The 27,658-nt window shown below is 46.4% G+C and overlaps 1 protein-coding gene across 3 annotated transcripts in view; it reads right to left on the reverse strand.

Moving 5' to 3' along the window:
* ACSF3 (acyl-CoA synthetase family member 3) overlaps positions 1-27,658 on the reverse strand; it is a 69,906-nt gene that overhangs the window by 24,928 nt on the left and 17,320 nt on the right. For all 3 annotated transcript variants that reach the window (XM_005862495.2, XM_014536646.1, XM_014536647.1), the window contains exons 4-6: positions 23,514-23,668; positions 21,642-21,790; positions 7,814-7,926 (exon numbers count right to left, since the gene is read on the reverse strand). In XM_005862495.2, coding sequence (XP_005862557.1) covers positions 7,814-7,926; positions 21,642-21,790; positions 23,514-23,668 — 417 coding nt within the window. The remainder of the gene's footprint in view (positions 1-7,813; positions 7,927-21,641; positions 21,791-23,513; positions 23,669-27,658) is intronic.

Consider the following 27,658-nt stretch of genomic DNA (forward strand, 5'->3'; position numbering starts at 1 on the left):
TTGATGTAAATTTTAGAGACAAGGGTATGATGGGATATCAAGAGTGAAGATAAACCAGAAGGAGAATGGCCTGAGAAAAATATCAGAGAGAAATAATAAACTAAAATCCTATATAATAAAAGCCTAATGTGCAAATTAATAAAAGCCTAATGTGCAAATTATTCAACGGGGAGTTCAACTGCTCACTATTACATGTGCTGACCACCAGGGTGTGGCGCGGAACATGGTGGCTGTCGGTGATGCGGTGCTGGCAGCAGGCGGCAGTGGAGGTGCTGGCCCGCCCGATGGGCCCCAATGAGAGCGGGACTGCAGTGGGATGGTGAAGCAGGTAAGTGGGCGACAGCAGGCCAAGGCAGGTGCAAGCAGGGGCCCGATTGCCCTGCCGATCGCCCCGCAGAGGGTGACCAGCGGCAGGCAGGTCCTGAAAGCCCAATCGGGGCTGGGCCCTGGGCTGGGATGGGGAAGTGGGGGTGGGTGGTGGCAACCAACCTCCTGCAGCACCCAGGTGGGGGGCTGCGACCTCTCACTGGCTACGTGGGGGCTGGGGTGGTGCGGACAGAGATGTGGTGAGAATGTGGGGTGTCCCTGAGCTTGCTCTCACTCCCCCTGCTTCCCTACCCTGGGATGCCAGGGCTCCCATGTTGGGGAGCCCCCTCCGCCTTCCTACCCCCAACCCCCCTCCCCGCGCCCAGCCTGCCCTGAACCCTCTGGGTGAGCTGGGTCGCAGCCACTGCCGGGACTACAGGGGCGCCAGTTGGGCTCCCTGTGGGTTCACGCAGGAGCTGGTCTGCAAGGCCAGCTGGGAGAGAGTGCGCTGCCTGCCCGGCTTCCATGTGGCACTGCAGGGTGGCCCAGAGGCCCACAGCATCTGGCTGCGCTCACTACATCTCTGTGTGGGGACTCGGCACTGTGACTCAGGCAGAGGGGGGCATGTGGGGACCCGGGGGCCCAGGTGCTGCCCAGGGCCCAGAGGTCAGCTGGGACCTGCCCTTCCACGCCAGGCACTTGCGCTCTGATCACCAGCCAGACCTTGGGACCGCACCCGTGCATGAATTTTGTGCACCGGGCCTCTAATATATATATATATATATATGTATAGCCTTGCCTGGCTTCCGTGCGGTGCTGCTGGGTGGCCCAGAGGCCCACCCTGTGCCCCAGCCTGCGGTGTCTGGCAGCGCTCACCGCATCTCTCTATGGAAACTCAGGCGCCATGACTCAGGCAGAGGGGAGCACGCGGGGGCTGCCCAGGGCCCAGAGGTCAGCTGGGACCTGCCCTTCCACGCCAGACACTCGCACTTTGATCGCCAACCTGGCCTAGGGACCGCACCCATGCACGAATTTCATGCACGGGGCCTCTAGTAGTGTATAACAGCAAACACTGCCTTCAACTAAAATCTACCACTCATGTCATCAGGCCACGCACAGAGCCCTGAAGGGGTTTCTGCTGGGACTCCTCAGAACCACTCGGGGTTCATATCCTCATGTGCTAGGACAAGAAGCAGGGCTGGGTGGGTGGTCAGTGGGGCCCACTCCCCAAGCTCTGGGGATAAGCTGTTCCTGAGGGTGTTTCGGGTGCAGGTTGGATGGGCACGCAGCCAGACCCTGGGTGCCTGGCAGTCTCACATGACTTCATGCCACACCTGCTTTCCACACGGCAATAAAAATCTAGGCTGTGTTCACAAGGGACTCCCCGTCTTTGTGCCTACAGGAACATCGATTGAGTGAGGGCCTCTCCACTTACTATGACCAGCGCCATGCCTGAGAGCTGCCAACACAAGAATGAACACTTCCTCATCTGAAGCAGCCTGAATCCCACTCTCACAGACTGCAGTGCCTGCCCCAACTCTGACCCCTGTTCCACTGGCCTAGTGACCTGCTGGAAGCAGCACTGCACTCTCCTCTATCAGCGGCAGGTGTTGCTGGAAACAGGTGGAACCCCTGACACCTGCCCGATTCATGATGAGAAGACAGCTCTGCCCCTCTGTGGTGGAGGGCATACTAGAAGAAGGTGCCGGAATCCAGGCTGGTGAGCAGGTGCAGTACACAAGGTACAGCACCTGTCCCTAATGGCCCCTCCTTGACTGTGGGCTCCCCTTGTATACTGATGAAGGGCCGCCCAGCCAAGCATTGCCCACTGCTTAGACCAGAAAGAACTGGCCACCCACATAGGGATGAGCCAATGGGAGGAAGGTGGGACTTCTTGCCTTGTATTTCAGAGCAAAGGGTATTTGGGGGCAAGCTCTGGTTGACAGCTGGAAAGAGAGGCACAGGGCCGCTGAGTGCTCTCAGGAAGTCACCTGGAACATCAGGGTGACAAATGTGATTCTCTCTTTCGGGTCATGCTGCCTCCTACCTGGCCCTGATAGAGGTGATGGACTCCATCACAACTCAAGAGGGATGGAACTGTCAGCTGTTTGTCTGAAGTGAGTGCGTCTGTGGGGAAGGCACCATTACCATCGTGGGGCAGAGCGTTCCAGGCCCCACTATGGGTCACGTGCAGCAGTTGGCGGCACACGTAGCGACAGATGGCCGTGACAGGGGAGGGGACTGGAGATGCTGGTGGCGTGGGGAGGAGAGGCAACAGAGCAGTCTGCTGTCCAGAGTGACAGCCTGCATATGGATAAGATATGAGATAATTAATTTTTAAGAAGAAATAAAAGGAAACAGAGCTCACAGCACCTGTCCTGCTCTAGCCAATGCACATCCACATGGGTCTCTGCATCCTCAGCAAGAGGAGATGATTCTGTGTGGAGGACTGGCTATCCTCTGTGTTACATACAGCTGTGAAGCCCTTTATCTGCTGATGGACCCCATTGTTGCTGGCTGGTGCTCGGCTCTCATGTAAGCAAGCAATTTCAAAAAATAAAAAAAATAAAAAAATAAAGAGAGTGTGCGACGTGCAGAGTTTACAGGCAGGAGCCAGCTGGAGGCTGCAGCACATGAAAGACGCATGGCAGCAAACAAAGCCATGCGTTAACCCAGCCCAGCAGGGAGGGCGCAGCCAGAGGAAGCCTCGAAGGTGGAACTACTTCAAATGGTGCCAGAGAACCTCCCAGTGGGGGAGGGCGCCCGCTCTACTAGTGCCTGAAGTCCCACCAAAGTTGCAAGAATCAGGAAGTGCTGGCAGCAGAGCCACAGACAACAGGGACAACTGAGCTGCTGGGGTGCTGGTCAGCCAGGGCAGCCACACACTCAGGGACATGGAGACACGAGGGTGTCACTGCATAACATCCCACAGTGAGCCCAGGCTGTATTCTGTGGGGCACCAGGACAAGTTGCCCTCCTGACCCATATATACCTGGCCCTCAGGCAGCACAGCTATTGGGTGATGTGGGCTTGTGAGAACCCCTTGCTCTGGGCCTGTAGGAGTTAACAGGGGTCTCCTGTTGTCTGGGAAGTTCTGCATGGCCTGCGGGACACCTAACCCCACGCTGCGTTGGCCAGGATGGGTGCCATTACTGCTGAGACCTGTCTGCTGATCTTGGCAGCAACATGAGGGTTGGTGTCCAGCCCAGAGGGGTCTCCTCATGTGCTAGTTGGATGAAAGGAAGGAATGGATGGGAGAGGCTGAGGCCACAGTTCCCACAGCAGGCTGGCTCCAGGGAGTTCTCAGTGATGTCCTCCCTGAACCTCCACGTTCGCTGTACGCTCACCATCACCACGCGGCACACTTCCGCTCAGTAGGCACTTCTCTCTTTGGTAACTGCTACCTGCACGGACATCATGCCTATCATCCAGGTGCACGGGCCTGCTTCAAGACCTGTCCTCAGGACAAGCCAGGGAAACACCTGCCCCAGACTGAACCTGCAGTGGAGAAAGGTGCTACATGTGACATCATGAGGTCAGTACACAAGGGAAACACCAGAGAGTAGGAGAGGTTGGATAAGATGCTGGTCCCGTGCCACGGTTGCTGCACTGTGGGTGTTTTGGGGGAAGGGCCATGGCGCACGGCGCAGAGGAATCCTGTGTGTGGAGAAAGAACAGTGGGTATTAACAGTAAGTGAGGGGTGAGGGGTGTGTAGGTGTTCTTTGTACTATTATTTTTGCAACTTTCCTATAAATTTATTACCAATTAAAAGTAAAAAACAAACCACTTGAAAAAAATCATCTCAGCCTTCCTAACTTATGAACATTAAAGAGTCAGTCCTTACCAGTTTGGGCTGCACTAACTGGGAACTTATAGTGTATCAGACAGGAACTGGAAGGGTTTTGCTTGGCAAATCTCTGTTTCAGAGACAGTATCAACAATTTTCAGCAGTAGGTTCACAATCCGTGTAGGAACTGAGCAGACTGCAGCCTCCTGCAGCATGAGGCCACCCTACACCGACAGTCCACGGGTATCGTAGCTTCCTCCTTTTCTTATTAGTAACCATGGTCCCCAACGAGGCCAGTGCTAGTTCCTGTTTCCGCTGCAACATGCCACTGAAATGGACTAAAATGAGTTTCTTCAGGACGGCCGGGGCCTCAGTTTGCATGCCTTCAGGCCTAACCCTGCCTGTGGCTCATCCTGCACGCTGCAGTGCTGATGGGCTGGTACAGACACAGAAGCGCAGCTGTGATCTGCTGGGAGCTGAGGCCACATCTCACAGAGCGGGAGGCCCAGATGGAAAGTTCCATGTAGGCAACTGCCTGAGCACTGCTTCATTCATACTCTACAAAGTCTTGGGGGGAGAGGACTTTGAGTCTCCACTTTTAAAGGCTAAAGATAGATTGACAAATGCCATCAAACACAGGAGGGAGGTGTCACTCTACCCATGAGTGAGACCCCAAAGCCTGTTTCTGATCTGCGGCCCTTGAAGGTAACAACCTCGAGAGCAAGTGTCCTACTGCACTGAAGGTGGGGTCAAGCAAACAGTGCCATGGCGGGGCCACCTTCAAGAAAGGCATAGGGAGAAAGAGGCAGGGCCCTGCAGCCGGGACTTAACCAGGGGTCCCTCCTGTGGCCCTGGTTACCCCAGAGGTGGCCTTTGCCGAGCACAGCCTCACTGGTCACAAGACTAAACACTAGGTCCAGGGCCAAACCCCTGTGTGGGACAACAGGCCCTCTGGTGTGTCTTCCCATGGAGGGGCCCTGAGACTCCATGCGGCCATCAGGGCAGCTACAGTCTGGACTGTCTGTCCTCCGATCCCTTCACTGAGTTGAAAATGTTCTAGAACACACCCTCATGAGTGCCAAATCCCCTTATGTTCACATTTAGACAGCTGAGGTGTATCTGTACGGAACTCACCATGCAGGGAGGACCAGACCCAGCTCCCTTATGCCCTCTCCTATCTCCATGGCCCCTCAGAGCCCTAGCCAGTGGCACCCATTCCCCTGGAGCCCCCAACCTGTGGAATGTTTGCTTCCTTCTCCTTGGTTGTCAAGCGCTCTGGGCCAGGGCTGCGGCTTTTTCTATTTTAAGCAAGTTTCTGTGCACAACTCTCTGTAGATGGAAACAATCAAAGACGGGAGAGGAGCTGTCAGATGGCCGGCGCCTGCCACCACAGGTGCGAGTTACTTAAATTGTATCATCATTTAGGAGGGAGATGCTCCCCCCCTACCCTTTCTCTCTGGCAGCATCCCTGCGACTTCCAGTAGAACAGGTGCACATGGAGGCCGAGCCATCAGGCGATTGGCACCTGGCGGAGGCAGTAGTCATGGATCCTGCTGCTTGTGTCACCAGCATCTGATGGATCCACAAATCCACACTGTTCCTCTCTGTTGGGGACCTCCTGATGAGCAGTGTCCCTGGAGCCCACAGCCTGGCCTGAATTCTCCGCTGGCCATTCCTGACCTGGCACACAGGCTAAGCATCCATGGGGGAGGCAGTCATCAAATGCAGTGAGGGCTGGTGACCAGGGGATAAGCGGGAGTCCACGAGGAGGCGGCGGTATTGGGAGGCAGTGCAGGGCACAGGCTGAGAGCCAGAAAAGGACCCCATGGTATGGGTGTGGCTGACGCCTTGGACCAGCAGGGCAGAGGCAAGAGCCCTGGCAGAGGGTGGTCAGGGAGTGACAGCAATGGCTCGGACCCTCAGGGTGGTAGTGGAGGAGCAAGACTGTGTCTAGATGTTAGCACATCTGGGAACAGAGGCTGAGAGAGTGAGAACCTGGTGAGGGCCCAGGTAAGAGGTGTTCTTGGGTAAACAGAATGCTTACTTTTTGACATCATTCTAAAATTTCCATAAATTATACTTCAAAGCATCCAAATTCCACCTATTTGCACCCACAAAAACATTCAACAACAATCTCCTCAGTCCTCCCATTTCAGATGTGGAAACTGGGGCCCATAGAGCATGGCCTGCACCCAGCCCCTCCTGGCACATGAGGTGCAGAGGGGGACTGACCAGCCCAGCAGTGCTCATGAAGAAGGATAAGCTGCAATAAGGACTCACTACTGTCATCTTTTGAAACCTCTGAGAAACAGAAATCAATCACAGGTGATGTCTAGTATGGATATCAGCTGTAGAGAAAATCACTTCCTTTCTTCTTTTTTTGGGGGGGGGAGGGGTTAATCCTCACCTGAGGATATTTTTCCATTGATTTTTTTAGAGAGAGTGGGAGGGAGGGGGAGAGACACACAGAGAGAAACAATGATGTGAGACACATCAATTGTTTGCCCCATGCACGTGCCCCAACTGGTGCTGGGGATCGAGCCTACAACCGAGGTACGTGCCGTAACCAGAATCAAACCTGTGACCCTTCAGTCCGAGGGCCAAAGCTCTATCCACTGAGCCAAACTACAGGATGAACATCATTTCCCTTGAAATAAACATTCCACTTCCCACTAATCCTAAACTTTCCTGTGACTCCCCTTCACTTATGACCAGCACATCTGTAGCTATTAAAATCTTCACTGAAATAAGACAATGGACAGTTTCTGCTTCACTCTTGTGAATTTTAGAATCACATAGAAACTAAGAGAGCACCACCAGTGACTTCAGTATTTTTTAGAGAGAGTGGGAGGGAGGGGGAGAGACACACAGAGAGAAACAATGATGTGAGACACATCAATTGTTTGCCCCATGCACGTGCCCCAACTGGTGCTGGGGATCGAGCCTACAACCGAGGTACGTGCCGTAACCAGAATCAAACCTGTGACCCTTCAGTCCGAGGGCCAAAGCTCTATCCACTGAGCCAAACTACAGGATGAACATCATTTCCCTTGAAATAAACATTCCACTTCCCACTAATCCTAAACTTTCCTGTGACTCCCCTTCACTTATGACCAGCACATCTGTAGCTATTAAAATCTTCACTGAAATAAGACAATGGACAGTTTCTGCTTCACTCTTGTGAATTTTAGAATCACATAGAAACTAAGAGAGCACCACCAGTGACTTCAGTAGAAATGGGTAACCTTAGTTCAAAGGGTCCTGTGGACCTGCCCAAAGAGCCTTAGCGAGGCTCCTGGCATGGCCACACCTGCCCCGGAAGTGTGTGTTGGCGTCACTCTGAGTAGGCACCAGGGTCCTGCCAGCACAGAATTTTTAACCAGATCCCACCTGCAGTGACTTCTGTTTTAACTTGAGTTGTCCTTAGCCAATGCGGTCATGACCCACCTCAAAGTAACACCAGTGCATGGAGCCCAGGGAGAAGGCAGGCAGAGCACTGGAGATTGGGGCACAGCTGGGCCTTGGTTGCCCTCTCACACTATCCACAGTGGCCACCCTTGGTAAATACCAGCCAGCATCCCCACCATCCAGGAGGGCCAACCCCAAGCAGTGGGGATTCCACCTCCAGAGCACAGAGACCCAAACCTCTGTGACTGGCTTGCTGGGTGGTCATGACCGTGCAACGCTCATGTGCCACCATGGAAAACAGAGTGGCTCACCCTGGTGTCCTTCTCGTTTCCTTCTGCGTGGAGGATGTAGGGGCAGCCCTCCTTCTGTGGGTTTTCTGAGACAATTTGTACCTCAACGCCTGGCAGCGGGGTCCCCACAGAACCTGCAATGAGAGGAGAAATATGAGAGAAAGAAGATGGAGTCAGAGGGATTCCAAAGGAGAGGGCTATACACCTGTTGCTCTCAGATCCTGCCTGGACATCACTCACAGAGGAGAGAAGACCTGGGAGCATGCAGCGGGCGCCCACCCTGCCGCAGCAGCAGCCAGTGCTCAGTGCTCACAGTTGCCAACAGTGTGCAAGGCGAGACTGAATGCTCCAGAGCAGCGGTCACCAACTGGTGGTCTGTGGACCACTGGTGGTCTGAGGTCCGAAAGGTTGGCGACCGCTGCTCCAGAGCCTTCAGTTCATCCTAGGAAGGCCCCCTGCACCCAGGCGGGATGTAGGCACAGTTTCTACTTGTACCTGGCTGAGCAGTAAGGGCACTGAAGCGCACCTGTCCAGAAAAGATCCCAAGAGGCACTGATGCTGAAAGTTGGGCGTTGAGCAAGGATCCTCATGGCAGTGGGATAATATCGCTGGCATTCTGGTTTATTCTTAGGCACCCATGGTCTGATCAGTGTCTTCATCCCACTCAAAGGCCCCAGCATAGTAGGCTAGCTTACAATCAAACTTCAAACCTACAAAGGTAAGGCAGGTGGCTTGAATGTGTCCCACAGCTACTGTAATAAATGACTAAGGCATAACCAAGGTTCCAAGACCAAACTCCCAGCATCTATGCAAATTCACTTCAAGGTTTTAAGGCCTTTATTATAACCGCTGAAATCAATGAGGATTTCTCAGGGGATAAATGTCCCCAGAAGTGAGGTCAGCAAACTCTGCAATTTGTTTCATGTCCCGGATCCAAACTCTTCACAAGGTTGGCGGTGTCAGTCTTCTGTAAAACAGCACCATCCTATCTTCCTTGGCCTGTCTCCTGTACCTGAGGTTCAGGGGCGAGGCCTGGGCCCTATGGCTATGGTGAGCTCTCTATGTTCCGGAGGACTTTTTCCTCAACTCTGGTCAGTACTCTGTATCAGGTCCTAGCTGGAAGCAGACAGATCAGCATCCTCCCACCGCCCTGCTTTTTTTTGGTTTCCAAAGATTTTTCAAATTAAAGTGAAATCCATATAAGATACAATTGATCATTATAGAGTGGCAATTCAGTGGCATTTAGCAATCATCATCACCATCTAGTTCCAGATATTGTCACCACCCCAGAAGAAGCCTGTGTCCATCAGCAATCACTTCCCACCTCTAGCCCCTTACCCCCAGTAACCACTAATCCGCTTTCTGTCTCTATGAATTTGCCTGCTCTGGAAATCCTATATAATAAAGAGCTAATGTGCTAATTAGACCAGACGGCAGACCTTCTGGAAAAACCAGTGGGTGGGGGGCGGGGCCACGGGGCCACGAGGGCCTCTAGTTTCATATAAAAGAAATCGTACGGCATGTGCCCTCCTATCTCTTCTTAGTTGTACATATACTTGGAGTCTGTGGTTATACAGGCATTAAGGACATTCAGGACTCAAGAGAGCCTAGAAGCATGGGCATTTCATCTCCAGTGTAGAGATAAGACATCGGGACCAGAGACAAGGACTAGCTTGTGAATGTGGAGGTGGGACCAAGCCCAGCCCGCTCTGACGTCACAAGCTATGCTTCTCCTACTGATGGCTCAGCCTGCCCCTGGGCGCAGTCAAGACCAGCTGCCATTCTGCACACTCTAAATTTGGTTTCCAGTTGACTCCAAGGTCATTATCTTTTCTAGATTAAATAATGCCTTTCTTTGTCAATCTCTCGTTTCAGTGACAAGTTTAACTCCTGTCATCTATACTGCTCCTCCCTGGACCTCATGGTTTGAAGAGGACTGACAGACACACCGGCAGAGTGACCAGAGCTCCCAGCAAGGGTCACAGCCCGGACTGCTGGGACACTCACCCAGGCCGGGGGTCCAAGGTCCCCAGATGCTCCCAGTCACTCGTGTTTCATGGTCAAACTTCAGTAGGCTGACCTTGGTTTTAGCCCTTAGTGACTAGAGTGTTGGTCATAATTTACGATAAGTGTGTGTGTAAAATCCATAGAACAAAGGGTTCAAGGGAGAAATTGGGCAGATAATATGCAGAAGATAAAGGCCGCGTGTGATAGGCAGGGCTGAGGCCACGCAGGAGGACACTCAGGCCACACTGACCCCATGCCCCCGGCACTGCCACAGGCCGTATGGAGCTGACAATGCTCTCAAATCTGTATCAATAAGATCTTTCTTGCTGCTTGAGCAAGGGTGATACAGTGCTGGGCAGGGTGATTAGCCCGAATACAAAGAAAACATCAGATACTGGAAAATGATTGATTGCCCTCTGAGACTGGTCAGATATGATTTCTACAAGTACCTGCCAGAGATAAAGAGTTCCATAAACACACCTTAAGGAGTCAGGCAGAATGTGGTTATTTCATCAGGAGGCATTTCGTCAACTTAAGTGCAGAATCTGAAGCAGGACCAACTGCCTCACTCAGAAATGAAAGCCTGCTTCTCACCCCCTTCCTTCCGAGGAGCCTGTCTGAGCAGCAGTGGACACTGGCTCAGCCTGAGGGCGCTCCGACAGCGACGCCTCCTCAGTTGTAAGCTGGGAGCTCATCTCCCCAGAAGGAAGGAAGCAGAGGCTCCATATAGTCCCTGAGACCAGAGAGAGGTGTGTGGCCGAGGGAGTCCTCCTGGGTCTGCCCAGGACAGGGGAGGTGTGTGCCACCTCAGCCATGCCCGACCATCTGCAGTAGCTGTTGGGGGCACATGTGGAGAAGGTTAAGAGCTCAGTCCCATAACTGTTAGTGGGTCACTTCAGTGACTGCTAGTCATAAGTGGTGTTACCCACAGCGTCTGTCCAACTTGGCTACAAATCAGAGGTTTCCACAACCTCCTCCTGGGTTCAATCATTTGCTAGAGCGGCTCAGAGAACTCTGGAAAACAGTTTACTTATTAAAAGATCAGTTTGTTATAAAGCCTACAACCTCTGAATATCCAGATGGAAGAGATGCCTAGGGCAGGTATGGGGAAGGGGCGTGAGCTTCCCTGCTTTCCAGGTGCTTAGCATAATAATCTCCAGGTCTATCCATGCTGTCACAAAAGTTAAGAGATCTTCTTTCTGCCTCTGCAGCCGCCATGGCTCCGTGAAAAAGCTCCTGGCGAAGGGGGGCAAAAAAAGAAGCAGGTTCTGAAGTTCACCCTTCACTGCACCCACCCCATAAAGGTGGAATCATGGACTCTGCCAACTTTGAGCAGTTTCTTCAGGAGAGAATCCAAGTGAATGGAAAAGCTGGGAATCTCGGCAGAGGGGTTGTAACCATTGAAAGAAGCAAGAGTAAGATCACTGTAACGTCTGAGGTGCCTTTTCCCAAAAGATATTTGAAATATTGCACTAAAAAATATCTGAAGAAGAATAACCTACGTGACTGGTTGCGCGTAGTTGCTAACAGCAAAGAGAGTTACGAATTGTTTTACTTCCAGATAAACCAGGATGAAGAAGAGGAGGAAGATGAGGGTTAAAGCTCATTTATCTGACAAATTTTGTATGAGTTCTTGAATAGAACTTGGGAACCAAAAAAAAAAAAAGAGATCTTGCTTTTTCATAGCCACACTAGAGGCCCGGTGCACAAAATTTGTGCATGGATTGGGTCCCTAGGCCTGGCTGGCAATCAGGGCTGATCGGGGCCTTCTGGCTGCCGGCCAGGGCCTCCCTTCCCTGGCTGCAGGCCGGGGCCTTACTTCATTCTGCACCGCCCGCTGGTGGTTAGCACGTCATAGTGAGCAATCAGTCTCCTGGTTGAACTCCCACAGGGACAATTTGCATATTAGGCTTTTATATACATTGTGTAAATGTACCACAGCTTTTCTATCCCCTCTATTGATGGGTACTTGGGCTGTTTCCAGATCTTAGCTATTGTAAACAACACTGTTATGAACATAGGAGTGCATTTATTCTTTCTGATAAGTGTGTTTCAGGATTCCTAGAAGTGAGATGGCTGGGTCAAATGGCAGTTCCATTTTTAATTTTTTGAGAAAATAACCTACTGTTTTGCACAGTGGCTGCACCAGTCTGCATTCCCACCAGCAGTATACTAGGGTTCCCTTTTCTACATCCTCACCAGCACTTGTTGTTTGTTGATTTATTGATGGTAGCCATTCTGACCGGTGTGAGGTGATACCTCATTGTAGTTTTAATTTACATTTCTCTGATGATTAGTGATGCTGAGCATTTTAAAAAGATATATTTTTATTGATTTCAGAGAGGATGGGAGAGGGAGAGACATCAATGATAAGAGAGAATCATTGATCAGCTGCCTCCTGCATACCCCACATTAGGGATCGAGCCTGCAACCCGGGCATAAGCTCTGACTGAGAATCGAACTGTGACCTCCTGGTTCATAAATCAATGCTCAACCACTGAGCCATGCTGGCCGGGCATTTTTTCATGTCTATTGTCCAGTTTGGAGAAGTGTCTATTCAGGTCCTCCGCCCATTTTTAATTTGGTTGTTTGTTTTCCTGGTGTTGAGTTGTATGAGTTCCTTATATATTTTGGAAATTAATCCCTTATCAGAGATATCACTGGCAAATATGTTCCTCTATACTATACATTGGGCTCCCTTTTCTATTTATTTATTTATTTATTTTTGCTGTGCAGAAGCTTTTTAGTTTGAAATGTTTATTTTTCCCTTTGTTTCTCTTGCCCTAGGAGATGTATTGATGAAAATACTACTACGTGAAATGTCTGAGATTTTACTGCCTATATTTTCTTTTAAGATTTTTATGGTTTTGCGACTTACATTTAATTAAGTCTTTTATCCTTTTTGAGTTTATTCTTGTGCATGGTGTAAGTTGATAGTGTAGTTTCATTTTTTTGCATGTACCTGTCCAATTTTCCCAACACCATTTATAGAACATACTGTCTTTACTCCATTGTATGCTCTTGCCTCCTTTGTTAAATATTTATTGACCATAATGGTGTGAGTTGATTTCTGGGGTCTCTGTTCTGTTCCATTGGTCTACATGACTATTCTTGGAAAATTCCAGGCTGTTTTGATTACAATGGCTTTGTAGTATAGGTTGATATCTGGTATTACGATTCTTCCAACTTTGTTCTTCTTTCTCAAGATTGCTGAGGCTATTTGGGATCTTTTTTTGTTCCATATATATTTTTGCAATATTTGTTCTAGATCTGTGAAATATGCTGTTGGTATTTTAATAGAAATTGAGTTGAAACTGTAGATTACTTTGGGTAGTATGGACATTTTAATATTATTTCTTCTAATCCATGAATACAGTATATGCTTCCACTTGTCTGTATTTTCCTCTATTTTTTTTTCCAAAGTCCTATAGTTGTCTGAGTACAGGTCTTTTACCTCCTTGGTTAAGTTTACTCTTAGGTATCTCATTTTTGTTGTTGTTGTAGCAATGGTACATGGGATTGTTTTTTAGTTTCTCTTTATGAGAATTCATTATTGGTGTATAAAAATGCCATTGATTTGTGATGTTAATTTTGTATCCTGTTACTATGCCGAATTAATTTATTAAATCTAGCAGTTTTGTGGTGGAGTCTTTATGTTTTTCTATGTACCATATCATGCCACCTGCGAATAATGACAGTTTCACTTCCTCCTTTCCAATTTGGATGCCTTTTATTGTTTTTCTTCTTGTCTGATCGCTATGACTAGAACTTCCAGTACTATGTTGAATAAGAGTGGTGAAAGCAGACATCCCTGTCTTGCTCCTGATCTTAAGGGAAATGCTTTTAGTTTTTGCCCATTGAGTATGACGTTGGCTGTAGGCTTGTCATATATGGCCTTTATTATGTTGAGGTATGATCCTTCTATTCCCACTTTGCTGAGAGCCTTTATCATAAATGGGTGCTGGATTTTGTCAAATGCTTTTTCTGTTGATACGATGTGTTTTTTATCCTTCATTTTGCTTATGTGATGTATCACATTTATTGATTTGCGAATATCGTACTAGCCTTGCATCTCCATAATAAATCCCACTTGGTCATGGTGTATGATCTTTTGAATGTATTGCTGTATATGATTTGCTAATATTTTGTTAAGAATTTTAGCATCTATGTTCATCAGGAATACTGGCCTGTAATTTTCTTTCTTTGTAGTGTTTTTATCTGATTTTGAAATTAGGATAGTGCTGGCCTTGTAAAAAGAGCTTGGAAGTCTTCCCTCCTCATGAATAGTTTGAAGAGTAGGTGTTAGCTCTTTGAATTTGGTCCAGGACTTTTGTTTGCTAGGAGTGTTTTGAATACTGTTTCAATTTCATCAGTCATTATCGGCCTATTCAAGTTTTCTGATTCTTCCTGATGAATTTTGGAAGATTGTATGTTTCTAGGAATTTGTCCATTTCACCCAGGTTGTCCAATTTACTGGCATATAGCTGTTCATAGTATTTTCTTACAATTCTTTGCATTTCTGTGATGTCACTTTTTCCTCTTTCATTTCTGATTTTATTTATTTGGGTCCTCTCTCTTTGTTTCTGATGAGTCTGACTAAAGGATCACCAATCTTGTTTATCTTTTTAAAGAACCAGATTTTGGTTTCATTGATCTTATGTATTACTTTTTTAGTCTCTGTCATTTATTTCTGCTCTGATCTTTTTTATTTCCTTCCTTCTACTTTCTCTGGGCTTCTCTTGTTGTTCTCTTTGTAATTCTTCTTTTTTTTTTTTAAATCCTCACCAAGGATATTTTTTTCCATTGATTTTTAGAGAGAGTAAAAGGGTGGGAGAAGGAGGGGGGAGAGAGAGAGAAACATCGAAGTGAGACACATCGACTGGTCGACTCCCGCATGCCTCCTGACGGGGAGACGGGGAGCAAATCTGCAACTGAGGTATGTGCCCTTGACTGGGAATCAAACCTGCAACCCTTTGGTCCATGGGCTGACACTCTAACCACTGAGCAAAACCTGCCAGGGACTATGTGTAATTCTTTTAGTTATAGGGTTAGATTGGTTTGTTTTTTTTTTTTTGAGCCCTTTTCTTATTTCTTGAGGTAGGCCTGTACTGCTATGAATTTCCCTCTCAGGACTGCTTGAGTCCATAGATTTTGCTGTGTCCCATAGATTTTGAGTTGTTGTGTGTTCATTTTCATTTGTTTCCAAGAAGTTTTTGATTTCTTCCTTGATCTCATTGGTAACTCATTCATTGTTTAATAACGTGCTATTTAGCCTCCATGTGTTTGAATGTTTCTGTTGTTTTTTTTAATTGTAGTTGATTTCTAGTTTTATGGCATTGTGATCTGAGAAGATGCTTGTTATTATTTCAGTCTTCTTGAAATTTTTAATACTTATTTTGTGTCCTAACATGTGGTTCTTTGAGAATGTTCCATGTGTGCTTGAGAAGAATGTATATTCTCAGCTTTATGATTAAATGTTCTGTAAAAATTAAGTCCATCTGACCTAGTGTGTTATTTATGGCCTGTTTCCTTGTTGATTTCTTTGTCTGGAGGATCTATTCAAAGATGTCAGTGGGCTCTTCAAGTCCCCTGCTATGTCTGCATTGCTGTCAATGTATCCCTTAAGGTCCACCAAGAGTTGTTTTTTAAAAAAATATACTTAGGTGCTCCTATATTGGGTGCATATATGTTTACCAGGGTTATATCCTCTTGTTGGATTAATCCCTTTAGTATTATGTAGTGACCTTAATTGCCTCTTGTTATGATCTTTGTTTTGAAGTCTATTTTGTCAGATATAAGTATTGCTTCCCCAGCTTTTTGTTTGTTTGTTACCATTTGCATGGAATATTTTTTCCATCCTTTCATTTTCTGTCTATGTGAATCTTTGCTCTGAGGTGGATCTCTTGTAGACAGCATATATATGGATCATGTTTTCTTACCCATTAAACTATCCTATGTCTTTTTATTGGAGCACTTAATCCATTTACATTTAAGGTTACTATTAATATGTACTTATTGCCATTTTTTTCTTTCTGCCTATGTTTCTCTCTCTCTCTCTCTTGATTTCTTCTTTTTCTTAAAGCAGACCCTTTAACATTTCCTGCAATGTTGGTTTGGCAGCAATGCACTTCTTTAGTCTTTTTAAAATTTTATTATTTTCATTGATTTCAGAGAGGAAGGGAGAGGGAGACAGAAACATCAATGATGACAGAGAATCATTGATCGGCTGCCTCCTGCACGCCCCCTACTGGGGATTGAGCCTGCAACCCGGGCATTTGCCCGTGACCAGAATCAAACCTGGGACCTTTCAGTCTGCAGGCTGACACTGGCTAGGGCTCCTTTAGCCTTAAAAAAAAAAAAAAAAAAAAAAAATCTGGGAAGCTCTTTATTTTGCCTTCAGTTTTAAATGATAGCCTTGCTGGTTAAAGTAGTCTTGGATTCAGGGCCTTCTTTTCACTACTTTGAATACTTCATGCCAATCCCTTCTGGCATGAAGTGTTTCTGTTGACAACTTAATGATACTCCCTTATAGATAAACTTTCTGTCTCTCTCTTGCTGCCTTTAAGATTCTCTCTTTATCTTTAATGTTTATCATTTTAATTATGATATGTCTTGGTGTGGGTCTCTTTGTGTTCATTTTGATTGGGTCTCTGTGCTTCCTGAACTTGTGTAACTTTTTCCTTTACCACATTAGGGAAGTTTTCTGTCATTATTTCTTTAAACAGGTTCTCGATTCCTTGCTCATTTATTCTTCTTCTAGTACCCCTATGATACAGATGCTATTAGGTTTCATGTTATCCCAAAGTTCCCTTAAACTATGTTCCTGCTTTTAATTTTTTTTTCTTTGCTGATCTAATTGGGTGTTTTTTCTACCTTGTCCTCAAAGTCAGCTTCATTTAATATACCAGTACTTTTAATTCCTTCCAATGTATTCTTGATATCAGATATGGTATTCTTCATTTCTGAATGGTTATTGTTCATGGTTTCTATTTCCTTTTTTCATGCCATTGTAGTTCCCACGAGGTTCCTTGTAATTCTCACTAAGTTCCTTGAGCATCCTTATAACCATTACTTTGAACTATCTATACTAATAAAAGCCTAAGTGGCCCTCGTGCGACACCCTCACGTCATCACAAGATGGCCGCCCCCACATCATCACAAGATGGTCACCACAAGATAGTTGCCACAAGATGGCCAGGAGTGGAGGGTAGTTGTGGGCGATCAGAGCGGCAGGGGATGGCAGTTGGGGGCGACCAGGCCGGCAGGAGAGGGCAGTTGGGGGCCATCAGGCCAGCAGGGGAGGGCAGTTGGGGGCGAGATCAGGCTGGCAGGGGAGGGCAGTTGGGGGCCATCAGGCCAGCAGGGGAGGGCAGTTGGGGGCGAGATCAGGCTGGCAGGGGAGGGCAGTTGGGGGCCATCAGGCCAGCAGGGGAGGGCAGTTGGGGGCGAGATCAGGCTGGCAGGGGAGGGCAGTTGGGGGCCATCAGGCCAGCAGGGGAGGGCAGTTGGGGGCGAGATCAGGCTGGCAGGGGAGAGGACAGTTGCGATCGGGCTGGCAGGGGAGAGCAGTTGAGGGCGATTGGGCTGGCAGGGGAGTGGTTAGGCGTCTATCAGGCCGGCAGGGGAGCAGTTAGGGGGCAATCACGCTGGCAGGCAGAAGCAGTTAGGGGCAATCAGGCAGGCGAGCGGTTAGGAGCCAGCAGTCCTGGGTTGTGAGAGGGATGTTCGACTGCCGGTTTAGGCCCGATCCCACAGTCGGACATCCCCCAAGGGGTCCCAGATTGGAGAGGGTGCAGGCCAGGCTGAGGGACATTATCCCCCCGCCGTGCATGAATTTCATGCACCAGGCCTCTAGTATATCTGATAAATTGCTTGCCTCCACTTCATTTAGCTCTTTTTCTAGAGATTCCTCCTTTTCTTTCATTTGGAGGCTGTTTCTTGGTCTCCCCATTTTAGCTGTCTCTTTGTGTTTGTTTACATGTATTAGGTAGAATTGCTATGTCTCCATATCTTCATATGGTGATCTTATGTAGTTAAGTGTCCTGTGGGACTCAGTGGCACAGTATCCTTTATCTTCTGAGCTGAATGCTCTAAGAATGTCCCTGTGTGGATTGTAATTGGGTCTTGATTGCTGTTGGCCTGTTCATGTTTGTGGGATCAGCCCATGGGCTGGCAGACTGTGAGGCTCAACTCCAAGTACCAGTATGTCGTGCAAGTTATTGTACAGGTGCAATCTCAATGTGGCTTCTGCAGTCCTTGGTTAAGTTTCCTCTTCAGATAGTCTCCAGTTAGTATTTCAGGGTGACTGTTCCCCAATTTAGCTGTAATTTCCAGTTTGGTTCTGGGAGGCATTGTGAGCAAGATCCACCTACTCTGCCACCATCCTGAACCAGCCCAAATATATATTTCTTATCTGAAGAGGGACCTACAGCTTTCCTCCTCAAATTCACAAAAGGTCAGCCTCCCCGTCCACTACTCTGACTGCCACCTTTCAATCCACTCATTTCCCCTTTGAATATTTTTTAAAAGGAAGAAACTGCACCACCCACACACACACTCCTCTGGTTCCTCTCTGCTCTGTTCAGTAAGGCCTCATCTCCCCTCACAAAGTGAAAGTTACAAACCATTAAGAAAATCTATAATGAAAGTGCTGACAGAATCTTAATTAACTATGGCATCACAAACACAACAATAGCGTTAAACTCTCAAGGCAGAGACACTGACTTGAGTTTCACAGTCATATTGATAAATAAAAGTAAGGTCCACACAGAGAAGAGATTGAAAACAGGGGTGAGGCAGCCCTGGAGCCCCAGAAACATGCTACCCCACCTCTGAGCTGGCCCTGGCACAGCAGGATCAACTGGGCAGTGGCCACCCTCCTAGCACGTGGACAGTGCTGCCCTCCTAGCATCCATCTGGCAGCAGCACTGGCCTAGTCAGAAGTGGCATGTCATTTTTCTGTCTCTCTTTAAAACAGTTGCCTGTTCTTCCTAGATAACTTTAATTGGCCTGCAGCTTGGTCCAGCATCTGGGGAGCGAGGCTGCTCTGCAGCTAGTCCCGAGAGAATGGAAACAGGTCGATAAGGTCCTGGAGCTCCTGTCAACGCTCCACAGAGTCCCACTGCAGGAGCCATTAGCGCCTCTGATCTCAACCTCCAATTAGAGCGTCATTAGGCTCAGCAGCGCTTGGCCATGAATTATTCATCCTCCTTCAGATAACCGCATGGGACACAGGGAATGAATGATTAGATCCGACCCAGAGCTTAACACAGGGAAACATCCACTCCACGAAGTGTGTCCCTCCTTTGAGGCTGACCATGCCCTTCCATGCCCCCAACAGGTTTTGAGAACCTTTAAATAAATCCTGGTGGTCATTCAAGCAACTGTAGGAGCACTATTAAGAGGCTGTGCAGGAGCAGAAAGAAAGGAACCTCCAGAAACAAACCCCCACTGGGAGGCATGGGAAAGCCAGGAGAAGTAGCATGGCTATGTCCCAAGTGTGAAAGGGACACAGGCTGGGGCTCCAACACAAGTTCATAGCCTCCAGCTGTAATGTGCCCCAGCCCAGGAGACACAGTGCACAGAAAAGACTGAAAAGGGCTTCAAAAAAACTTTTCAATCTGGTTTCTCCAGAAATGAGGCTCAGAGATGATATTTTAGGGACTTTCATATAGCACTCTTGAATTTAAGGTTGAAGATTACTTTTTTTCCAAACCAAGGAACCAGCACTACACTTGACTGTTAGAGGTTTGCTTTACAGACGAGAAAACAATCACAGATATTTGATTCCAGTGTAGAGAAGAGAGACTACAGCCAGTCCACATTCTGATGTTCCACACACTGTCTTTGAGGCATGTAAGAGCTGTAGCCATAATTTAAGACTCAGAGATTTCTGGCTAATAAACCTTGGGTTTCAGAGTCTTTGGGCTCTATCTTCTCAGAGGGAACTGAAGGCCAAGTCAGTGGGGGACCCCCTTGGTCCAGGGGGTCCAGGGCAGCTGCTTTCCTGGTCCCTCTACTGTCCGAAGGTGAGCCCTGAGCTGGGCCTCTGGGCCTCCGACCTGCACTTTAACACCAGATTGCAGACAGTGTCCACATCTCCTTCCTGCAGGTGGTCCCCACATTGCCATTTGCTTGCTCTCTCCTGTCCTGGTTCCCGGTCTTGGCTTCTCAGCCTTGTGTTTGCTCCTATAATTAAAGCCCAGAAAGTCTCCTGTCCATTTCTTTGCCCCATCTCCCTTTCTTTAAACTGGGCTGTCTGCTGTGCTGCTGTGCTCCAGGAAATGGGTGTTCCTGTGTAATGGCGGGAATGTCTGTTTGGTCAGGTACCCACCCTGTGGCTTTGGGCAGATTACATGATTTCTTAAAGCCTCAGACTCCTCATCTGTCAGTGGGAAAGGTGGTCCCTATATCAGGGGCTATTCTGGGGAAAGTCTGGCAATTTCTTATAAGTGAGAGCAAAGACCTACCTCCTGACTCAACAATCCCACTCCAAGTTGAGAAATAAAGACATATGCTCACACAGAAACTTGCATACCCACATTTACAACAGCTTTGCTGGTAACTGTCCACAACTAGATATAACCCAATGTCCTTCAGCTGGTGAACAGGTGAATTAACAGTGACCTCTCTACACCAAATACCATGTGGCAATGGAAAGGGACATGTGATGACATGGACAAGTTACATATGCATCCTGCTAAGTGAGAAAAGCCAGACTCAAAAAGGCCATGTCCTGTAGGAATTCATTTATATGACATTCTAGAAAGAGTGCAATTACAGGTGGAGAAAGCAGGTAAGTGCCTACCTGGCCCTGGGGTGGAGGAGGTGCTGACCACACAAAGGGAAAGGTTTTGAGGTGATTAAACCCTTCTATATCTTGAGTGTGATAGCAGGTACATGGCTACTCACGTAACTGAACGTGAGGGGTGAATTTCACTGTATGTGCAAGCTAAATTGGTGTACTGATGTAGGATTATTTTACTTTTCCTGTGAATGAGATATTGCTGCGTTCTGGACACATTGGAAGTGACTTCTTATGAGTAATAGAAAAGGGCCAAGAACAGAACAGCACATGTTCCCATCTTAGGCCTTGGGCTCTGTTTGAAGATTCCCTGTTAAGGACCCAGGATGGAAAGGTCTATTTAAATGAAAATCAGAGTGGCCATGGCCAGGGTGGCTCAGTTGGTTGGAGCACTGTCCCATGCACCAAAAGGTCGCAGGTTCCATTTCCGTTCAGGGCACATACCTAGGTTGCAGTTCGATCCTTGGTCAGGGTGCATTATGGGAGGCAACCAATCGATGTTTTTCTGTCACATAGATGTTTCTCTCTCTCTCTCTCTGTCTCTCTCTCTCTCTCTTTCTCTCAAAATCAATAGAAACATATCCTCAGGTGAGGATTAAAAAAATAAAATAAACATCTTAGAGAAGGCTGGGCAGGAGGACCAGAAGGCAACAATTCCTGTCTAGAGCAGCAGGCTATCCAGACGTATGCAGGTCACCAAGCACAGGTGGTGGTTCTCTCACTCCTTCTCCCAACACCTGTCATGTCTCTTGCTGCCACTGGCCATGTGTGGCTCAGGGCACCTGGACAGGAGGCTCTCACCAGTGGCAAACTTGGTTTGGATATAAGCAGCACCCACTCTAAGAGGCACTCTGATGAGCACATGGGTTCTGGTGGTTCACATTCTTTCTACCTGTCCCCCCAGGTAACCTGGAAAGACTCTGGTATAAAGAACACCTTTCTGTCCTATCCTTAACTGGCCACTGGGGATAAAATGAGTGCCCAGAGGGAACAGGCCGTGGACACCCTGCCAGCACCCTAAGAAGGCACTTTGTGTACCTGGCAAGCGAGCTGCTACAGTCAGGGGGTTGGACAGGGCCATGCCGATCTCCGTCATCCCATACCTCTCCAGCAGAGTGTGGCCTGTGATGTTCTTCCACTTCTCTAGTACAGGCAGGGGCAGAGCAGCTGATCCCGAAACCATCAACCTACCCGGCAAACCAAAGGCAGCCTTAGCTTCTGATGACAACAATCTTCAGTACAATAAAAAAAGTCACTATTTTAAGATTCATGATAAAAACCATAGTTGGGGGCTAGAATTTAACTTTGTTCTTTGAAAAGAACTTGTTGGGTATATTTTAGAATGTAAATAGGTCTTCAAAAGGAATGAATAATCAAGGTAAAAGAAAAAAATAATTTTAGGGTCTTTGATGACACTCTGCAAATAATTAACATGCTGTTCACAAACAATCCAAAATAACAGTAATAATAAGATGATTATGACAGAATTTAGATTATGGGTAAACTGCTACCAAGTCTGAGGGGTAAGAGGGGTAGATGAGAGGAGATAGTCCACCACTAAGGGACGTACAGAGGTCCTACACACTGGATTGCCCTAAAGGGCTCACGATGGTGACAATGACATTTATTTAACATCTGAGAGCTCCTAACTACTCTGGTGTATAGCATGTCATGTAAGCATTATGTGTGGAAAGGAAGAAGTTTTTGGTTCTAGTTCAAGCTAGAGAAGAAACAACTGCTCTGTTTCCTCACAAAGGTGTACAACTCACAAGTACCTCCCCGACCATGACCCTAAATAGGGGAGGTCTCAGGGCCTCTGTTACCCGGAAATCACCCTAGTTTCCCCTCTCTGGTATCATTTCTGCCATGGGTTCTACAGGGTTGGGTGCTCCTAATCCTGCTTTTGTATTGGTGGCTGAGCAATGGACACCTCCATCAATAGCTGCCGAACCCCACAATGGCTTGTGAGAGGGTGGGCCATTAGATGACGGGTAGCAGGCAACATCAGACAAGAGCTGTAGTTCCACAAAAACGTCTTTATAGAAGAGCAAAGGAACGGTGGGAGCAAAATCATAACATTATCAAATATTTGTCTTGGGTAATCCAGAATTCTCTTAGGGAAACAAAGCTGCCCTTCCTTTGTTCTTAAGGACTAGGAATCAGATGCATAGAGCGGCCCAGAGGCCACAGAAACACACACACAAATACACTGGAATTTAAAATTCACGTTTGCCTAGTAGCTCACACACTGTGGTGTTGAGAGGTTGTGCACACCACAGACATAGCTTGTCGTGTCTGTCTGCAACATGTGTCTATTGGGTCTGCGAAAGCCCACCAAACTGCCCATTCAGGTGCGCACTCTGAGTGGATCCTTTTTCAGTGCAACAGGGAGAAGAGCCTCCCATGTCCACCAGCTCCTAAGAGAGTGCAGAGCACACTTCTTGCCACTGAAGGACCCAAAAGTGTTGGTGTACCTCTGTCAGGAGGGGTGTGATGGGGCCCCAGCAGGGAGAGTTTCAAAGGGCCACAAACTGTTGGAGGGAAATAATACAGCAGGAGCTGGGGGGCATGCAAATGTGGGTCAGAAAGGATGAGAGCAAGATGATCAGTTCACTGTCCTAATCCTCGTCCTTCAAACTCTGCCACAGGACAGACAGACAGACAGACAAAGATGGATAGAATACAGATAGAGATAGACATGTAGATAGATCTACAGAAGGATAGGATAGACATAGATATAGAATACACACAGATATACAGAGAATGTAGATTTAAATATGTAGATGTATATTTTAAACAAAGTGGAAAACACTGCTTCCTAAAACTCAGCAGAACTGATTTGTTAGAAATAAGTTTTATTTGCTGATATATAATACTTTCTGGATGGGAAGATGAACTGTTTTCATTTACCTGATCTTTTCTTCACAAACGGCACGTACGAAATCCTGGACATGCGGTTGGGTAAAATGCTTGTCATAATAATCCATCAATTTGGTGTATATTGTAGGAACTGCCATAAACACATTAATCCGTGGAGTTTCAGAACTTAAGAACTTTTCCCAAACCTAAAAACAAAAAAAGGAAACACATAGCAAAAAGATTAGAAAACATGCCAAATGTGTGAATGCCTGGAACAGTGTTCTTAATGGAGGGCTCTCCTTTTCTGAAGCGTTAAAGGATCTGTAAGTAGCTCCCACCTAAAAGGGCATCTCACTTTTATGGATGACAATGCCTCTGGCTATTCGTATCTGGTCTTCAGAGTGACCTGTAAGGAGGGAGAGGGTTGACAGACAAGTGCAGAGAGAGATAAGGTTCCAGCCTTGATCTGCCATCAGGAGATATGTGGCACCTGACACCTCAGACTCTTCCAAGTGGCCACCAGTGAGCCTGAGAGTCAGCACAGGACCTGGCACAGATGACCATGTGACAGATGTTGAACGGATGACATCTTCTGTTTATTGGAAAAGTCAAGTGAATTTTGTAGTTTACTCTGCAATAAATGTTTCTTGTTTTAATATAAAGATGCTTCAAGTTTCTCACCAGATGAAGTGCTTGTGTGTTACCCCTACTCTCTAAGAAAAGCTGGCGTGCCCTGCCAGGTGGCTCAGTTGGTTGAAGTATTGTCCCATACAACAAAAGGTGGCAGGTTCAATTCCCAGTCAGGGCATATGTACCTAAATTGCAAGTTCAATCCTTAGTCGGGGCGTGCACAATAAAAACATATCCTCGGGTGAGGATAAAAAGAAGAAAAAAAGAAAAGACAGCATGTTACGCTCACTCTGTGGTTCTCTCACTGCAGCATCGCTGTGCAAGCCCATGGCCAGGATGTACAGCAGAGAGTTCCTGGTGCTGGGAGCCCAGCAGACTGACCGCAGACAGCTCTCCCCTAAGGCATTTGAAACCTGGGATAAATGGAAACTAATGCTGCAGTCCACCCCCAACCCATCCCAATTCCTGACTGGATGACAGTATTAGCTCCTCAACTTAGCTGCTAGACAGAGGAAAAGAACAGTCCGCTGGGGGAAAAATAAATTCTTTTAAAGACAATGACTGGCATCCCTCCAAATTATTAAAGCAGGTAAGGAAAGAGAAAAATGTGACCCATGATCAAGGGGAGGTGGGGGGGGGTCAATAGAAGCAGACTCTCAGAATATCTAAATGTTGGAATTATCTGACAAGAAATTTTAAAATAATTACAATAAATAGGCTAATGAATTTAGAAGAAAAGATGAACAAAACGAGGAATAATCAAGGATTTCATCAGAGAAGGAGAACTGCAAAAAAGAACCATTATAATATTGGAAAATATATTATCTGAAATTAAGAATTCATCAGATAGACTTAACAGACTAGATTCAGCAGAAGAGAAAAAAAGTGAAACATGAGTGAATGGAAATGATCTAAACTGAAATATAGACAACAAAGAAAAGAAAAAAAATAGAGTGTGAGCAATGTGTGGGACAACATGAAACAGTCTAACATACTGTAACTATAGTCCTAGAAAAGGAAAAGGGAGAAGAACTAAATAAATGGAGAGATACTCCATGTCTATGGATCAGAAGACTCAATATTGCTAAGATGGCAATTCTCTCCAAATTGAGCTACAGCTTCAATGCATTTCTCCCCCAAACCCTAGCAAGCTGTTTTGCAGAAATTGACAAGCTGACTCTACAATTTACATGGATATGCAAAGGTGCCAGAGGAGTTAAAACAAATGTGGAAAGGAAGAATAAAGGTGGAGGACTCCCACTTCCCACGCCAAAACTCACTTTAAAGCAACAGTGATCAACGCAGTGTGATGCTGGAGTAAGGTTGGACACAAAGATCAATGGAACAGACAAGGGCTCAGAAATAAACCAATACATTGATGGCCAATTGATTTTTGACAAAGAAGCCAAGTCACTTCAATGAGAGAAAGAAAAATGATAGATGTCATCAAATTAAAAAACATGTATGTTTAAAAAAATCATTAAAAAATAAAAAGACAAGCCATATTGGGAGAAAATATGTGCAAACCATACATTTGATAAAGGACTTGTGCCCAGAATCTGTAAAGAACACTTATGAATCAAAAGAAGTCAGAAAAAAAAGTAAAATGGGCCAAATATTTGAATATACAGTTCACCAAAGACATATGGATGCAAATAAGACCATGAAAAATGCTCAACATCATTAGTCATTAGGGAAATACAAAATAAAACCACAATGAGATACTTTATATCCGCTATAATAATAATTAAAAACAAACAAACAAGTGTTGGTGAGGATGTGGAGAAAATGTGCCGCTCACACACTGCTGGCACAAATGTAAACAATACAGCACTTCTGTATTGTTTGGCAGTTTCTTAAAACATTAAACATAACTTTACCACACAACGCAGCAATTCTGTCCCTGAAACGAAAACATGTCCACACAAGAATTTGTATGCACGTGTTCACAGCAGCAATATATTCTAAATAAACAAAAACTGGAAGCAACCCAAATGGCCATCAAATGGTAAATGGGTGAACAAAATGCGGGACAGCCATACATGTGATGCTATTCAGGAACAAAAGGAACAAACTACTGACACACATGACAGCATTTCCCATTCAGTAAACACCAGTGAGTTAACAGCTCTAGGTAGTAAGCATCACAAAATGAGAGACAACCAGGCAAATCTGTCCCTGCTGGAGGGACACTAACACCACCTCTCAAGTCTTCTCACCAAAACAAAACCAAATCCCCAAATCTTATCATGCCTCTAGATTAAATTACCAATTTTCAGAAAATACAGGGGATGGGGACACATATTAAATGACACCACAGGGATGCAATACACAAAACCAGACTGTGGGAAACTATAGGTCACACAAGCCTGATTTCTTAAGCAAACAAAAACTGCAAGGAAAAGACGAGGGGAAACCTGCATGTGAAGCAACAGAAGAAGCTTATACCAACCAAGCTCAAGGCAGAAATTATTCAGATCTAATTCAAACAAACTTAAGAAATGAGGGGCCCTAGCCAGTTTGGCTCAGTGGACAGAGCGTTTGCCTGCAGACTGAAGGGTCCTGGGTTTGATTTCGGTCAAAGGCATGTACCTCGGTTGCAGGCTCCCAGCCCTAGTGGGGGCATGTGGGAGGCAACCAATTGATGTGTCTCTCTCACATTGGTGTTTCCCTCTGTCTCTCCCTCTCCATTCTACTCTCTCTAAAAATTAGTGGGGAAAAAAAATCCTTGGGTGAGGATTAAAAAGAAAAGAAAGAAATGAGGAAACATTGATAGTGATAGTACTGATGGTAATATGTGATATTAAGGGATTCTTGCTCATTACCTCATTGTGTCCTTAATGAGAAAAAATGCCCCTACCTTTTTTTTTTCATTAAATAATTATTTTTATTTTTAAAATCTCTCCACAAAGAAGTTATGAAAATACCCGTCAATACATTGAAAAGACACTTTAAAATCCTGGGATGAAAAATTCTAAATATGTTACATCTTCTGTGATTTACAAATAATAAAATTCTATAAGATAGAATTTCTGAATGATTTTGATAGAAATTTACTAAGAAGAACTAGAACATTAAACTTTAAAAGATATTCAATTTCCACCCCAATTGAGTTTTTGAGAAGTTACATTTGTTGACAGTCACCACATACTGACTCTACAGCCCAATGGCCTGACATTGGTACATGGCTCAGTACCAATGTCAGGCTACTGGAATGCCCCTACCTTTTAGAGAGGCTAAAATGATCTGATATCTGGGATTCGTTTACAAACAATCCTAAGTTAGGAAAAGATGTTTCTAGATGAACCTAGAATGACTCTGAATTAATCACTGTTGAAGCTGGGCAATGGTATATGGGTATTCATTTCTCTTGTAGATGTCTGAAACATTATACAATATAACAAGTTTTAAGACTACAATGAAAGAGGGGTTAGATTTGGTTATCTCTCTAAGGGCCCCTAATACTCATCTACACTAATAAAAGAGAAACATGGTAATTGGCGTACGACCGCTACCCTTTCCATTGGCTAATCAGTGAGATATGCAAATTAACTGACAGCCAAGAT

Source organism: Myotis brandtii, unplaced genomic scaffold, assembly GCF_000412655.1.
Source record: "Myotis brandtii unplaced genomic scaffold, ASM41265v1 scaffold165, whole genome shotgun sequence".
In the NCBI taxonomy this organism is placed as follows: domain Eukaryota; kingdom Metazoa; phylum Chordata; class Mammalia; order Chiroptera; family Vespertilionidae; genus Myotis; species Myotis brandtii.